Source organism: Myxine glutinosa, chromosome 5 (assembly GCF_964187855.1).
Source record: "Myxine glutinosa chromosome 5, kmMyxGlut1.1, whole genome shotgun sequence".
NCBI lineage: Eukaryota > Metazoa > Chordata > Myxini > Myxiniformes > Myxinidae > Myxine > Myxine glutinosa.
In genome coordinates this window covers 109,664,150-109,680,747 of record NC_136265.1, presented here as the reverse complement: position 1 = coordinate 109,680,747, position 16,598 = coordinate 109,664,150, and the positions used below count along the sequence as shown (strand labels likewise).

General features: G+C 44.6%; 2 protein-coding genes across 2 annotated transcripts in view; one reads left to right on the top strand and one right to left on the bottom strand.

The window, feature by feature from the left end:
* LOC137414065 (uncharacterized) overlaps positions 1 to 1,490 on the top strand; it is an 89,734-nt gene extending 88,244 nt beyond the window's left edge. Inside the window, exon 8 of the mRNA XM_068099527.2 lies at positions 76 to 1,490. Within this exon, the coding sequence (XP_067955628.2) occupies positions 76 to 944 (869 nt within the window). The 3' untranslated portion in view covers positions 945 to 1,490. The remainder of the gene's footprint in view (positions 1 to 75) is intronic.
* The window catches only part of LOC137415035 (uncharacterized), a 79,292-nt gene continuing 63,781 nt past the window's right edge, over positions 1,088 to 16,598 (bottom strand). Inside the window, exon 4 of the mRNA XM_068100590.2 lies at positions 1,088 to 3,337. Within this exon, the coding sequence (XP_067956691.2) occupies positions 3,186 to 3,337 (152 nt within the window). The 3' untranslated portion in view covers positions 1,088 to 3,185. The remainder of the gene's footprint in view (positions 3,338 to 16,598) is intronic.

The window sequence follows — 16,598 nt, the reverse complement described above, 5'->3', positions numbered from 1 at the left end:
GGTGCTTTGAGGCTGTTTATACATTCCTATGAGAAACTTTGAGAACCCATGTCTTTGTGTGAACGTTCTTCACAGGGGTATCTGCGATCTTCAGGAAGTTTCCCTGTTCCAGGTGTAGTCTGAGCTTCACCTCCGAGGCCGTTTTGCAGCGACATGAGCAGTGTCACCGTGCAGTGTCCATTGATCCTAAATACAAATGTCCTCATTGTCCCTATGGAACTGATACTAAAACCTGCTACACTCGTCATACACGGACGCACACAGGGGAAAAGCCTTACACGTGCAACGTGTGTGATAAATCGGTCACTGCTGCATCAACCTTCAAAGCCCACATGAGGATTCATACACTAGAAAAGCCATACACATGCAGCACGTGTGATAAATCGTTCATTCGAGCATCAAGCCTTAAAAGTCACAAACTGACGCATACAGGAGAACGACCCTACAAGTGCAGTTTGTGTCATAAATCATTTGGTCAAGCATCCTGCCTTAAAACCCACACCAGGATCCACACGGGGGAAAGACCTTACACGTGTAGCGTGTGCGAAGAATCATTTGTTTGGGCATCAACCCTTAAAACTCACATGAGGATCCACATTCAGGAAAAGCCGTTCAGGTGCACTCTGTGTGATAAATCATTCACTCGTTCATCAAACCTTAAAAGGCACACACGGACGCACACGGGGGAAAAGCCATACAATTGTAGCATGTGCGATAAATCATTCATATGGGCATCAAACCTTCAAAGACATACGAGGATTCATACTTTGGAAAAGCCGTACACTTGTAGCGTGTGTGGTAAATCATTCATTTGGGCATCACAGCTTAAAAGGCACATACATATCCACACACTGGAAACACTGGGCCCTCACCATGAATCAAATATAAAACAACAAACCGACCAAAGAACTGGGAAGAATAACAAACTGAGCATTAAAAAATAACAAATAAATAACCCTCAAAATGAATCGACATTAAATTTTGTTGCAGCACTTGTAACATTTGAGAGAGAAAGAGAAAGAGAAAGAGACAGAGGGAGAGACAGACAGACAGACAGAGAGAGAGAGACAGAGAGAGACAGAGAGACTTTGACTTTTGTATACCTTTATTTAAGCAAGGTTAGAAAACAACAGCTAGACATAGCCAACAAACAGCAATCATAAAAGGAAGGTAAAAAAATAAAGCATAAAATAATACAAGTGCACATTTAAAAAGAAAAGGTGAGATCATTGTTGACTACTTAACACAGTGTGTTTTTGTAACACCATTTTTGCTTAAAAAGATCTATATTATTTACGTTTTGGTGAAAATAAAACTCTGCACGTAGCCTGGCCACGGTGAGGGCCTTAAAAACTGTTAAAGGTCCACAGACACGGAATCTCACTCAAAATGCATTTGATGTCATCCAAATGAGTTTTTATGGTGAATTCAAATATGGCATTGATTTTTTGTTATATTCACTCTGAAACATTAAAAATGAAGGAAACCCGAACCACTTGGGAACGCCCCTAAAAATTCTGCCCCATACCTCAAAGCCGATGACGTAATCCATGTGACGTCACCTCCAGAACGCAGCTTGCTCGCAAGCACGCTCCACGTGCATTTGCTTGATACAAATCAAACACTTATTTTAACTCCAATTTACATTCTGTTTCCACTTTCAGTGAGAAGTAGGGGTCTGTGCAACCATTCATAAACTTTATTTGGTGCAAATCGGATAATTTTTAGCCGAGTTACCTCAGACCATGAGTTGTTAATTATATAATTCACACATAGTTGAATACGTGCGGGCCGCTCCACGGAGCGACCTTGCGGGCTTATCAACGAGGCGAGGCATGACACATATGTGTCTCAGCATACCTCAGATCAAGATCAAGCAAATCAAAAGTAGAGTACGTACAAATTTCATGGAACGGATCGCGGGCCAAAGCGTAGCGAATCGAGATGGCATGGACGCAATAAAACGCAATCGAGATCCCGCAATACAACCCATGCATCCGTGACAGGACCATATCATGATCACGTATTCTGCGCCAGTAGCCACGGACGGTAACGTGCGCTGGGGCCTGACCATTTGGGCTGCTGGTAGGATATCAGACTTCAAAATGACTTACCCTTATTTTCTTCCGCTTCTCAGCAGCTGTCCTCACACCCATTTTTTTCTCAGCATGAGGAACGACATTGCTTTTGATGATGGGTACTGCATCAGGTTTCAGCCTCCTCAACTTCTTCAAACTGAACAGCGAATAGAGCCCGTGATCAAAGTCACTGTCTTCGAAGTGGGCGCTGCAAATAACGCTCGTGTCGCTGGGGCCTTTCCAGTTTCCCCTCGTCAGCTTCACTTTAGATGTCCATATTCTCCGAAGATTCTCATCTTTCGGGAATACATGAAGGCTTACACCATCTTTGGTTGTATTGCTGCATCCTGCTACGATACATCTTGCAGGTATTTTCGAAAGTAAGGCTAAAACTCTTAAAAACTTTCGCGAAACAATCACAGGAATTAAGACGATCAGTGAGATAGCAAACACATGTGCACAATGCATTTGCACGTACTTTATACGGCGCGTGACGTCTCATCAATCGACTCTGAGCGAGTCGCGTTCTGGAGATGACGTCACCGGTCACGTGACCTGCGGTTCGCTGAACTCCACTTTTTTGAGGGGCGGGGCATAGCAAGTTGTGAAAAACTCTACAAATGTTCAAAATATTGATCTAATTATCCCATTGTTGATTTTAAAAAAGAAACATGGGTGATTTCTTCACGAGGAAGGTCAAGTTAATATATAAATAACCAGAAACTTTTGAATTACATGGGACCTTTAAAACATTGTAGCCAGCATCAGGGTTGGCAAGAAGTTTAGCTTTCCTTGTTTTATAAATTGCTAGCTTCCCTTCAGCCATTAAAAAATTGGTGAGCACAGATACGGCAGCATTCTTAGGATTCAATGGCAAACCAAAAATAAGCATACGTAAAGAAAAGGAAACATTTATATAGCAGCACAATTGTGACAACAAAGTAAAAAGTGGGGTCAGCCTTGCACAGTCAACATAAGCATGATGTAAATCTTCAGAGGCCGTACAAAAGGGGCACGAAACAGAATTTAAAACACTAAAACGGTGTAATAAAACATTGGTAGGTAAAATCATATGTGCAATTCTCCAAGAGATATCACCAGTCCGTTTTACAATTGGCGGAGCATACATGGTGGCCCATTGTGGGCAAGCGGGGGGGCCCGGCGGTAGCATCCCTGTCCATCGGGATCCAGACCTATCCTTGCATACGGAAGGATGCCGAATGGCAACACAGAGGTGGTACAGGCACTTTTTTTCAGCGCTAGGAAGTGGAGAGGAAGACAGGCACACAGATTCTGTTAATGCAGCTGATGATATTTGCACCTGATGGAGAGAACATGCATTGCAGGGTCATTGTTGTTGGCATCAAAATGAGGACCCAGTCCTCTGAAGGTATGCAACACTTCTTCAATAAGCTGGGAGACAGCCCTTACAGAGCGCATTCCAACAGCGGTTGCAATATGTCCTGCTGTGTGCCAAGTTTCATTCCGGTTATCCCGCAGGTCTCGTATGACATGCACACCAGAACTTGTGGAACAATGCACAAAGGCACGTGATCGAAGTATGTTGGGAAAGAGTGCATTGTAAAAGATAGGCTCGCCGAGGAAGTGGTTGGTGTTGTAATGAGCCATATCTCGGTGCACCACGAGAGGCTGCCAGGCTTGCAGCAGGTCTTGGTAGAAAGGAGGCAATGGGGAGATGTCAACATATTGCAGGTCCATGAGAAAAGTTCCTTGTTGAAATCAAGCATGCCAGCCATTTTCAACAGGTAGTTGGCAGTGAGCCGCCATGGCAGTGAAGTGAAAAAAAGAAAACGGTGAACAGTGGCGACTCGAAAAGCCATTAGTTGGCTGACAATGTCAATGAGGCCATGGCCACCTTCTGCCAATGGAAGGTAAAGGACTTCAGGCTTGACCCAATGCTTGCCACCCCAGAAGAAATCCAGGTGTTTCTGGAGTGTCAGCAGCAGTGCTTCAGGAGGGTGCAAAGCAATCATTTTGTGCCACAAATAAGCCACTACATTATTAATTACTAGGGCACGTCCTGTATGACAATGTAGATAATATTCCTCTCCACTTCTCTAGCCTATCATCAATTTTATTAACTGTGTTACCCCAGTTCTTTGCCATGAACGCTGGAGTGCCAATGTACACACCCAGATAAACGATGCCTTCCTTCTCCCACTGCAAGCCCCTGGGAAGACGAGGCAAACCAACAGCGGTGGGATGGCCAATCCATAAAGCTTTGCATTTGTTCCAATTAATTGCAGTTGTACATGCCGAGGAAATTTTTTCCAGATTATTTAGTAGCATGGTGACATCATCACTGCTACGCACCACAGCACACACATCATCAGCATATGCTGAGGTGACAATTGGCCATTCAGTTGGCAACACAGGAAAACCTGGTAAGCTAGCATGAAGGCGGATTAGTAGAGGTTCAATGCAGAGGGAGTAGAGAATGCCCGATAAAGGACACCCTTGGCGGACTCCTCTTTCAACCGTTAGTGGTGCACATAAACTGTTGTTGACTTGAATGATGCTAAAAACATGATTGTATAGCAATGAAACGTGAGAAATAAAGGCTGCCCCAAAACCAAACTGTTTTAGGGTATGAAAAACATATTCATGGCTAATAGTGTCAAATGCTTTCTCCTGGTCAAGTAAAACTAGGCCAGCATTCTGTTTTTGTGCAGCACAGACATCCCACAAGTCCCGAATTAAAAAAATATTGTCATGAATCGACCGATTTAAAATACAAAAGGATTGATCAAAGTGTATTAAAAAACTAAGAAGGGGCTTTATGCGGTTTACAAGGACTTTGGAAAGAATTTTGTAATCCACACAAAGCAGAGAGATAGGCCGCCAATTTTGTAAAGACTGTAAGTCTCCTTTCTTTGGGATAAGGCACACAATTGCATGGTGACAACTTAGAGGTAACACACCCTCTTGTGAACTATACTTAAAAACTATCACTTCTTAAACTTCTGTCACTCAAGCTTTTGGGTCTCACTATCTGCCATGATCTTTCCTGGGAAAACCACATTTCAAATCTGGCCTCCAAAGCCAGTCGCCGACTGGGCATCCTCCGTCATGCGAAGTCCTTCCTTGGCACACCTGAGCTCCTCACCACATACAAGGCTTTCATCCGCAGCTCAATGGAATACTGCTCTCCCCTCTGGGCTGGTGCTCCTGCCTCACACCTAGCTCGTCTTCAAGCTGTTGAAACCAAAGCATTCAGAATCATTGGAATCTCCCGCGATGAAGCTAACTCCAAGGGCCTCTCACTCACTCACCGCAGGCAGGTTGGTGGTCTTTCCGTTTTCTACCGACTCCTCTCTGGCCTTGCCCCGCCAGCTCTCTCTGGGCTCTGTCCCGCAAATATTCCTACAGGTCGCACAAGATCTGCCTGCAACCCTCTTATGGTTAAACTGCCAAAATCAAGACTCTCTGCTCACCTTCACTCCTTCATTCCTCTTTTATCCCACCTCTGGAACAAACTCCCTCACTCTCTTCAATCCCACTCCACCCTCCAGGTCTTTAAAACAGCTGTTCACCACCATCTCTTATCTTCCCCCATCCAAAACCTTGATCTTTTCTATCCCCGCTAATTTCACCCCAATGCCGCTTTTTTGAAATACCAACTTCTGTCCTGGAAGTCCTTGGTGTCCTTGTGTTTTATACTTCTCCCACCCCCCCCCCCCTTCCCACGCGTCCTCCCCCCAAGCCCTCTCCCTCCCACACATCTCCCTGCTCTTAAATGTTGTGTGCTCTCAAGTGTTTGTGTGCTTCCCCTTCTCTTGTCTGCAGAATCAGAGTTGCAGAATCAGAGTCGAGGGTTGACAGAAACTTTTCGACCTTGTCAGGAGGAAAGGGCACAGAGTCCAGGAGCAGCTGGGTACGACTGGGTACGGTGGGTACAGAGAGGGATGGGTTTGGGACACAAGATTTAGAGGCAAACACAGAGTTGAGGCATTCAGCTTTTTCACGTGCGGAGTCAGCCGTGTGGCCGTTTGAGGTGAGGGAGGGGATGGAGGGGGAACAAACACCAGAAACAGATTTGACCAGACACAACCAGGATTTGGAAGAGGGAGACAGATAAGAGAGTTCTGTCCTGAGAACGGAGAGATATTGTTTCCTGGCTCTCCTGAGGGTGGACACACACTTGTTTCGGGCTTTGTGAAAGGAAATGAGATTTCCTTCCGTTGGATTTGCTTTCCAGGAGACGAAAGCAAGTTGTTTCTGGGCAATAGCCTCACCACAAGATTCCGTGTACCATGGACAGGAGGAAGGGTATGACAACTGAAGACGAGATGGGATAAATCTGTGCATGAGAGAGAGCAATTTACTTTGGAAGAAATCCCAGGATGAGTTGATGTCAGAGGCGGTAGAGATGGGAGACCAGTCCAGATGATTGATGGCTGCTTGAAGACCGTGCCAGTTGGCCTGAGTGAAATGTCAGACTCATCGACGCTGAGGAGGTTCTCTGAGAATGGTCAGAGAGATGTCCACTTTAACACGCAGATGATCAGATGAGCCGATTGGAGCAGAAGAAGAGCAGCAGACATTTTCAGGGAAGTTAGTCATAACCAAGTCCAGAAGAGAAAATGCTCCGTTGACTGAGATCCGGGTCGGGAAATTGACAGATTGTGTCAGTCCCAGTGAGTCACAGAAGTCCTTTGCTGAAGAGCCATGGCTGGTGAGAGAGGTACCCACACCCAGCCAACTGGCATGGTGACAATTGAAATCACCACATATGAGGAAGAGAGAGTTGGGATGGGTATATAGAAGTTGGTCCATATTATCAGACAGTGAGATGTAGATGGAGTCATCACTGTTTGGTGGACGGTACAACACACATATGAACAAAAGGTGGGAGCAAAGGGGAAGCCGTAGCCAAAGGTATTCCTGGGAGTGAGGTGGAGAGAGGGCAGTGCAGGGCGAGTGAGGAAGCGAGTTTTTTTTATAAAGATAGCAACCCCCCCTCCAGGACGAGGCTCAGGTCTATCATACCGGAGGAGGGAGTAACCTGGGAGAGATACCAAGGAATCAGAGACATCATGAAGGAGGAAAGTTTATGTTAAGCAGATCACGTCTGGTTTGTCAGAAGCAACCTGTATGGAGAGATCAGTCAAGTTTGAGCGAAGGCCCCGGATGTTTGAGGTCCATACTGTTAAAGAAGAGGAAGGAGGAGCATCGGATACAGAACAGGGGGGGGGGGGAGTGGTAGGGTAAGATGTGGAAGAGGTAGGGAGAGCTGTTGAAGGTGTGTCAGAGATTTCAGAATAGCTTGGAGAAAGGGAAGAATGGGGCGGACAAAAGGTTTGATGGTGATTGGGTGAGGCGCAGTGAGGTGTTATTTGAGGAGGGGGAAGAGTGAGGCAGAAGGTTGAGGGAGATGAAGGTGAAAGTTGGAAGGGGGAAGAAGCGGGGAGGACGCTTTGAGGAGGAGGAGGGGTGAGAGGGGAGTCTAGGAGGGGAGGAGTGAGGGAGAGTCTCGGAGGGGAGGGGTGTGGGGGGAGTTTAGGAGGGAAGGGGCAAGGGGGGAGATCTGAAAGGGATGGGTGATGGGAACAATTTGGAGGGGAGGAGGAAGATTTGAAAGAGATGGGTGATGGGGATGATTTGGAGGGGAGGGGCAAGGGGGTAGATTTAGAGGGGAGGGGTGATGGGGAAGTTTTGGAGGGGAGGGGTGATGGGGAAGTTTTTGAGGGAAGGGGTGATGGGGAAGTTTTGGAGGGAAGGAGTGATGGGGAAGATTTGGAGGGGAGGGGTGAGATTGGATTTTGAAAAATGTACGATTAATGGGAAACGAACATTTATTGCAAAATGAGTTTCTTGAGACCTTCGAGTAAAAAATACGTTTGAGGACGCTGAAGGATGAGTGGAGTTCTGGAGAGTTTAGGGAATGTATGAAGGAGGCACTGTAACTGTAAGAGATGGAATTTTTTTTTGGAATGAATAGATTTGGTGAGCAAGTCGAAAGCATCCTTTTATAGAAGAAGAAGAAAAAGGTGTTATAGTATATGACAGAATACAGTTCTTCAGGGGACAGTTGAAACATTTTTTAACGACGTGAACACGTGATCACGAACAATGTGGTCGAAGAATGAACGAACAAATAAGAACGAACAACGGATAAAAAAAAAATGCCACCCACAAAAAAATCCCAACTCTTAACAGAGTTCAGGAGTAACAAGCATTTATTGAAAAAACCAATTTACACAGTGCTGTAGAGGGCGTAAGGGGCATACGATTCACAATTGAACAGCATGGCCCCATACACTCCTGGGGTCCTTACAGAAAGTTCTTCCTTATATACTTGGAGTGTGATAAGGATCTCCGCTAATTTTGGCAAGCTTCATCATGGTGGAACAAGGAGACAGAATGGGCCTCTAAGCCCCTACCTTTGTTCTATTTTATTTGGCATGAGCCAAGGGAAAGATGCGGGAGAAAGGGCACAGAGACATTCCAAAGCTTATCTCCTCATGCCGGCATTCGGTCATGGGACAGAAAGACGTGTTTCACGAGGGAGTTTAACAGAGCAAGCAGTTTCACTATCTTTCTACATTCCTTGCCACAGTTGGACAGTAAAGCATAGTTCGAAGCGAGAGAGATCATAGAAACTTAATCCTATTTTATAAAGCAAACACTAATTAAATACAAACAATAATTTAGAAAAGGCATAACTAAATGCATAATGTCGACACTTGTACGTGAATGTGTAGTCCTACAATGCCAGAATTAGCGCCCAACGTTGTATCCTTGAAGAAGCTAATACAGGCACTCCTTTGGTAGCACTGAATAAGGTCTGCAGTGGTTTGTGATCATTGACGATTTCAAAATACCGACCAAAATGGTACAAGTGGAATTTCTTTACCCCAAAAACCACCACCAGGCCCTCTTTCTCAAGTTGGGAGTATTTTCTTCAGCTGCTGCCAGGCTGCGCGAAGCAAAAGCGATGGGTTTTTCTGTTCCATCTGGCATACGATGAGACAACACTGCCCCATGCCATATTGTGAAGCATCACATGTGAGTAGTAGGTCTTTCTTGGCAACATAATGCATGAGAACCTTGGAAGAACTTAACAGTTGTTTGGAAGCCCGGAATGAATCATCTTGCTCCGAGCTCCACTTCCAAATGGGTGTTTTATTTAGCATAGCATGGAGTGGTGCAAGTACTGTTGACAGGTTGGGCCGAAACCACCCATAATAATTCAAGAAGTCCAGGTACGACTTCAGTTCAGACACATTCCTGGGAACTGGCGCTTCCAACACTGCCCGAACCTTGCTAACTACAGGGCGCAGCCCCTCTGCATCGATCCTTTTGCCCAGATACTCCACCTCCTTGGCCTTAAAAACACATTTTTCCTTGCGCACAGTCATCCCTGCCTCTGACAGCCTCCAGATTTTTCAGATGGTCAGCCTCTGTCTCCCCTGAACTGAAAATGCCATTAAAAAAAAAACACAAACATGTGGAATGCCCTGTAAAAGTGTCCATACTGTGCTGGAAGATGGAAGGTGACGAGGAGATCCCTATTGGGATGCGGGTATATCTGAAAAGGCCGCGGTGAGTATTTATGGTTGTGCAATCCTTTGATGCCTCATCCAAAGGTATTGCAAGTAAGCACTGCTGAGATCAAGTTTTATGAAAGCCTGTGCTCCATTTAAGGTGGCATACAAATCCTCAATCCGCAGAATCAGATAACTGTCTTGTCTTGCCGCTCGATTTACAGTAAGCTTATAATCACCACATATGCGGACTTGGCCGTCACTTTTTAGGACAGGCACTATTAGAGCTGCCCAGTCTGAGAACGCTACTGGTTCTAAAATTCCTTCTTTCTGAAGGCGCTCAAGCTCACGGTCTACCTTCCCCTTCATGGCATAAGGCACCGGCTGCGGTTTGAAAAATTTAGGCTGAGCTAATGGATCCTTATGAATTTTGGCAGTCATGTTTTTCACTCTGCCTAGTTCACTCTGAAAAATCTCTGGGTATTGATCCACCATGGGCTTTTGGGATGCTGATATCCCAGTGCGATATATAATGAATATATATATATATATATATATATATATATATATATATATATATATATATATATATATATATATATATATATATATATATATACAGTGAAACCTTGACTTACGAGTGCACCAACTTACGAGTTTTCCGAGATACGAGCCGTCGCTCGGGCGGTTTTTTGCTTTGTGATGCGAGCCGAGATCTGAGTTACGAGTTTACGCCACCCGCCACTCGGTGGCCCAACGAGCGTTCAGGTCACGTGGTTATCTTGCTGTGCAAGCATCTCTGCCGTATATCGCTGCTGCTTTGTTTTCGCATTTTGGTTATTTAGGAAAATTTCTTAGTTTTAACCATGGGTCCTAAGAAATTGAGTGCCAAGGGCAGTGCTGAGAACAAGAAGAGGATGATGTGCTTGGATATAAAACACGCAATCGTCGAAAAACATGAGCAAGGTGTGCGTGTTGTCGACTTGGCGAGGCAGTACGATCGTAGTATTTCTACGATATGTACGATTTTGAAGCAGGAGTCGATAAAGGCTATAACGCCAGCCAAGGGCGTTACGATTATTTCAAAGCTCCGGACCTCTGTCCATGAAGAGATGGAGAAGTTGTTGTTTGTGTGGTTGACAGAGAAGCAGCTCGCAGGAGATACCGTGACCGAGAGCATCATCTGTGAGAAGGCACGAGACATTTACGGGGATTTGGTGCAGCAGACGGCGGGAACATCAACGGACGAGGCATCGGAAGAGTCATTCAAAGCCAGTCGGGGATGGTTTGATAATTTTAAGAAGAGGACCGGCATTCACTCCGTCGTCAGGCATGGTGAGGCAGCAAGCTCGGATGTGAAGGCAGCTGAAGATTTTATTATAACTTTTGCCGAACTGATACAAGCCGAAGGATACATCCCCCAGCAAATCTTCAACTGTGACGAGACAGGGCTCTTCTGGAAAAAGATGCCGAGGAGGACGTATATAACGGCAGAGGAGAAGAGCATGCCAGGCCACAACTTGTTCAGAGTGCCGGCGATAGCTCGCCTTCTCTTTGTGGAAGACACGGTGAGATTTTTTTTCTTCTTTTGTATACAAGATCGAGGCTCGTGAAAGAGCTAACATTAATCACACAAAAAGACAAACCGACACACAAAACACAAAAAATAAGGGGAGCGGCAGACAAGATGGGGAGAGAGGGGGAAGGACACAAACACAACATTTGAGAGCAGGGACATCGGGAGGACTTGGGGAGAGGTGGGAGAGGAATAAAACATATGAACACTGCAAGGACTCGGGTGAATTACCGGGGGTAGAAAAGATCAAGGTTTTCGATGGGTCATTGATGAGGTCATTTCGATGAGGTCATTGATGAAGACCAGAAATAGCACAGGGCCCAGAACATTACACAGATCCTCATTTCGATGAGGTCATTGATGAAGACCAGAAATAGCACAGGGCCCAGAACACTACACAGATCCTTAACATCCAACAACTAATGGGACGCAAACGGGGCGCCCAGTTTAGCGGTACACACATTGATGAATCACCCTGCCTGTGAAACACCGACATGACAGGTTATAGCTGGGTCGGGATTCAAACCCAGGCTGGACAGTTTAGAGTCAAGTGTGCGTACCTCCAGTCCAGGCCATCCTGCCAACTTGGATGCTGCATACAGGTGAAATATAAAGCGCGAGATATTTTTATATATACTGTATATTTCCAAAAAAATTGGTGTGGTTTTTGGGGCGCTGGAACGGATTAATAGCATTTCAATTCATTTTAATGGGGAAATTTAATTTGAGAAACGAGCAAATTGAGTTACGAGCTCGGTCACAGAACGAATTAAACTCGTATATATATATACACAAAGAATTAAGTTAAGCACCCCCCCGTTTTTTTACAACCTCGCACATTACAAGTTTGTTGTCGTCAAAACAGTGTAATATACCCATGATATTGCTATATTTTCTGGAGAAGTGATATTATGGTCACATAAAAACATAACAATCATGCCGTTTTCAATATTTTATTCTGAATAATTTAAGGTGAAAATTTTTGGGAATTTTAGGCATATTTTCACCTCAATTTAAGTATGGAGCTATAGGTCCATCGCGGACAGTGTGGATGACGTTTATGTTTTCTAACGTACAGTCATTGTTCTGAGAAGACCTCTAGCGATCTTTGCGTCAATAACGTGTGTAGGACCCACGTGATCGGATCACTGACTCAACCCTACGTCTCATAGACCCTGTAAGCCGTCGTATGCGTTGCTGTGGCAGGTTGTTCCATTCCCGATGTAATGCACGTTCCAATTCATCCAGATTGGCTATTGGAGGGACCATCTTCGCAATTTGTCGTCCCAACATGTCCCAAACGTGCTCGAGGGGGTTCAGGTCAGGACTGTACGCAGGCCAGGGGATGGTTGTCACAGCACCTTGCTCCATCCGATCACGTGGGTCCTACACACGTTATTGACGCAAAGATCGCTAGAGGTCTTCTCAGAACAATGACTGTACGTTAGAAAACATAAACGTCATCCACACTGTCCGTGATGGACCTATAGCTCCATACTTAAATTGAGGTGAAAATATGCCTAAAATTCCCAAAAAATTTCACCTTAAATTATTCAGAATAAAATATTGAAAACGGCATGATTGTTATGTTTTTATGTGACCATAATATCACTTCTCCAGAAAATATAGCAATATCATGGGTATATTACACTGTTTTGACGACAACAAACTTGTAATGTGCGAGGTTGTAAAAAAACGGGGGGGTGCTTAACTTAATTCTTTGTGTATATATATATATATATATATATATATATATATATATATATATATTATATATATATATCGGTGTTAACTGCATTCTATGAACTATATAACAATTCAATAGGCTCGCATTAGAGGCAGACATTCAACCCAAGCTGTGATGCCTATCTCGTTTTATAACCACGCAGCAAAGTAAGTTCGATTAATAAATAGAGAGATACAGTCCTTTGTTAGCCTGATATTGCTTAAATAGTATACTTTTATATGATACGACTTTTCATACGACACCTATATACACATATGTATTAAAAAGATTTAATACATAGAACTTATAAGAATGATGAATAATCCTCAATGATTCGAACTTTCTCCGACCCTGTTTTTCTCTTTAACCGATGTCTCCATGCACGCTATCAGAAAGCGCAGGAGGCTTTGTTTACATTTGATGAAGAAAGAAAACAGCTGACCTGAGGATCGGAGACTCACGCAATGCTTATCTTTCTTGAACCTTACCTGACCTCTCTTTGTTCTTTGACTATAAAAAGCCATTTCACGGCACCCTCGGAGAGTTCTTGGTTCACTTGTGATGTATTAAATGTCGTGTTGATCTGTGTCGAATGTAGCGTAGTGATTTCGTTTTATTCATGTATGTGTAACTCAAATGGAAGTGTATTCTGTAAATACCTTTGGTGGAAGTGAATCAAGTATTCCCATGTGTCATTAAATCTTTGATTGTCTTCTGAGACGAATGTGGACATTTAATTCTCTTGAGTCTTGTCAAATCAATTCAACGGCGATTAAAAAATTCCACAACAGGGGAAAACAGAGGCATTCATTGCCTAAATATCTGTTGCATTTTTAGCAGCAACCTCCATGCCTTGAGCTAAGTCCATTGCTTTTCTGAAATCTAAATCCCTTTCTGACAGCAACCTCCATTGAATGTGCTCATCTTGGATCCCGCACACCAGTCTATCCCTGAGCATTTCCTCCAGTGTCGACCCAAAGTCACAGAACTCCGACACGAGCCTCAGATCAGCAACAAAATCTGTGATTCATTGTCCCGGTTTCCAAAACATCGGATTGAATTTGAATCTTTGTCCAATCGGAGATGGTTTTGGCTGAAGGTGTTCTTGAATTAGTTCACAGAGTTCTTCGAAGGTTTTGTCAGACGGTTTGGAAATGAAGGTGTTCTTGAATTAGCTCACAGAGTTCTTCAAAGGTTTTGTCAGACGGTTTGGCAGGCGACACAAGACTACACATGAGGCCATACGTTTGAGATCCACAAACACTGAGTAAATAGGCCCGTCGTTTGCCAGCATCTTCAATATAATTAGCGATGAAGTACTGGTCTAGCCGCTCCGTGTATTGGGCCCAATCAGCATCCGCATTGAATTCATTAATCTTGCCGAAGTGCACCATGATTCACCCAAAATAATTCACAGAAAGTTCATGTATTTGCCGATGTTTCTTCGTCGCCAACTGAAGTGTATCATGCGAAGGCCAGTCCAGTAAAGGCAAAATGTTTAATCACATTCAACACTCACACAACAAGCTCGCCAACATCGTGCCCGATCTCTCGCTCACCCCGCCCCTTCCCGGAAGCCCAATCGTGCTTCTGATCAGACATATGCCCGTTTACAGTAAAGCACAATATGCTCCATTACGTTACCTTAAAGCACAATATGTTACATTCCGTTACTGTAAAGCACAATATGTTACAACATGTGTTTGTGGTTTGTGATATATTTCACGTCCGGTAGGGGGTGCCCTACGAAATGCCGCAATAAGTTATCTATACACCTCAACATGGATTTCGCCCGAGGCTGAAACCCTCTTGAGGAGAGGTGGCGATGAAGTCGCTACAACCTCCATCGTGTGACCTTTACTCCTCCTATCAAGTTTGCTTGAGATTGATTAAGTAATGACTGAATGTATTGCGGTCAGACAGACGGACACCACATCACGTACTGTACGATTCATTCATTGTTCTACAGATTTGCTTAATTGGTGGGAGCATTGCTGCACCACTGACCAACTGCTGTTCCCCTGCACCTTTTGAGCATGAATTTAGAATTTGTTCAGGGGTGCCAGAGATAACTCACTTCCTCTTAATGAAAGATACATGGGGAAATCATTGGCCCAAGTCTTTCATGAAATGGCTGTCCAAGCTTGAGGTTCAACTAAGGTTAGGGCAGGAACTTGCAATTTGTTTATGGTGCCGACGATTGCTCGCCCACTCTTCACAAAGGACACCATGGGATCTTTATCGTCTACCAACTAATGCTGAGAGACGGGACACCCAGTTTAACATCCACCTGAGTGACGTCATGTCGTGGGTTTAATAAGCACCTGGTCGAAATTTTCTGTGTACAATACATTTATTAATAGTGAAAAGTAGGGTTTGAAATCCTACGGTAAAGGCTAGCTAGTACGGAGGATAATAGAGAACAGTGGATCCAGGAAAAGGGCCGTGATCAAACGGTTCGGACAGGACGAGACACTAAACTCCCTTTCGGCACAACATTTAATAAAACAAGGCAAAGACGGCGGCAATCAACTCGCTCACACGAGCCATCAGCAAGACGCCGGAAGTCTCCTCCCTTTCCGGTGCAAATTAAGAGAAAAAATAAAGAATTACAGGCTCGCACTACACCAACATGGCATCAACATATTGCAAGAAAACATTCATAAGCAAAGCAGGAAACGTTCACGTATATCGTACGCATAACATCAGAGACTTTCTAACAGCCACACCCAAATTTGTGGAATAAATTTGTAAAAGGGGAAAGTCTTTCAGTCCATTCACCCCTCACCCATCATCTTCAAGCTTCGACAGCCGGATCAATTTAGCAAGTGGTCGAACATAGTTCTTGCCATGAACTTGAACACTGGTCGTTCGAGCACGGCCATCTGAGCCCGGAAAGGTCTCGTGAGGTTTCCTTCTACGGGCGATGAGGTGACGGATGGACATTAGGAAGGCATCAGCATCAAGGCCCTCCAGGAGGCCCAGATGTACGCTGCGGGTAGTGAGGCACTTGAAGATTATACCCCAGCGTTTCTCCGTTCATCTTCTAATTTTTATGGTTAAAGGACCGAAGCAGTCCACTCCAGTCGAGTAGAAGGCAGGCTTATATAATCGTAACCGAGCAGTGGGTAGATCAGCCATCCGTGGCACCTCTGGATTGGCACGCCATCTTCGGCACTCGTGGCATTGATGTTGGTGTCAGCGAATAGCCTCTCGACCACGCAAAATCCCGTACTTGCGACATACAGGGTGTCTCAAAACAGATTGAACCCATTAACATGATAATAATTTATTACTCAGAGAAGAAACTCCAAAAAAGATTACATTTCCTGGAAGCTGATATGATAACAATTAAAAAACTGAAGATTTGAGGTCTCTAGCTCAAAGGATACATTTATTAGAGCACATGTTCCAAATGACCGCCTTTGCACCTTAGACACACTTGAAGCCGACGAGCGAAGTTGTCAATCACCCTGACACACTCTTCCTTCCTGATGGCACGAATCTTCTGGGTGATGGCCACTTTCAGTTCAGAAATGGATTGAGGATGATTCTCATACACGTGGTCCTTCAAGAACCCCCAGAGATAAAAATCTGGGGGGTTCAGATCGGGTGAATGCGGAGACCACTCGGGTTCGCGGCGCCTGCAGATCAGCCGATCAGGGAATCGGTGGTCCAGCCACTCCATTGTGATGTTGGCTGCATGTGGA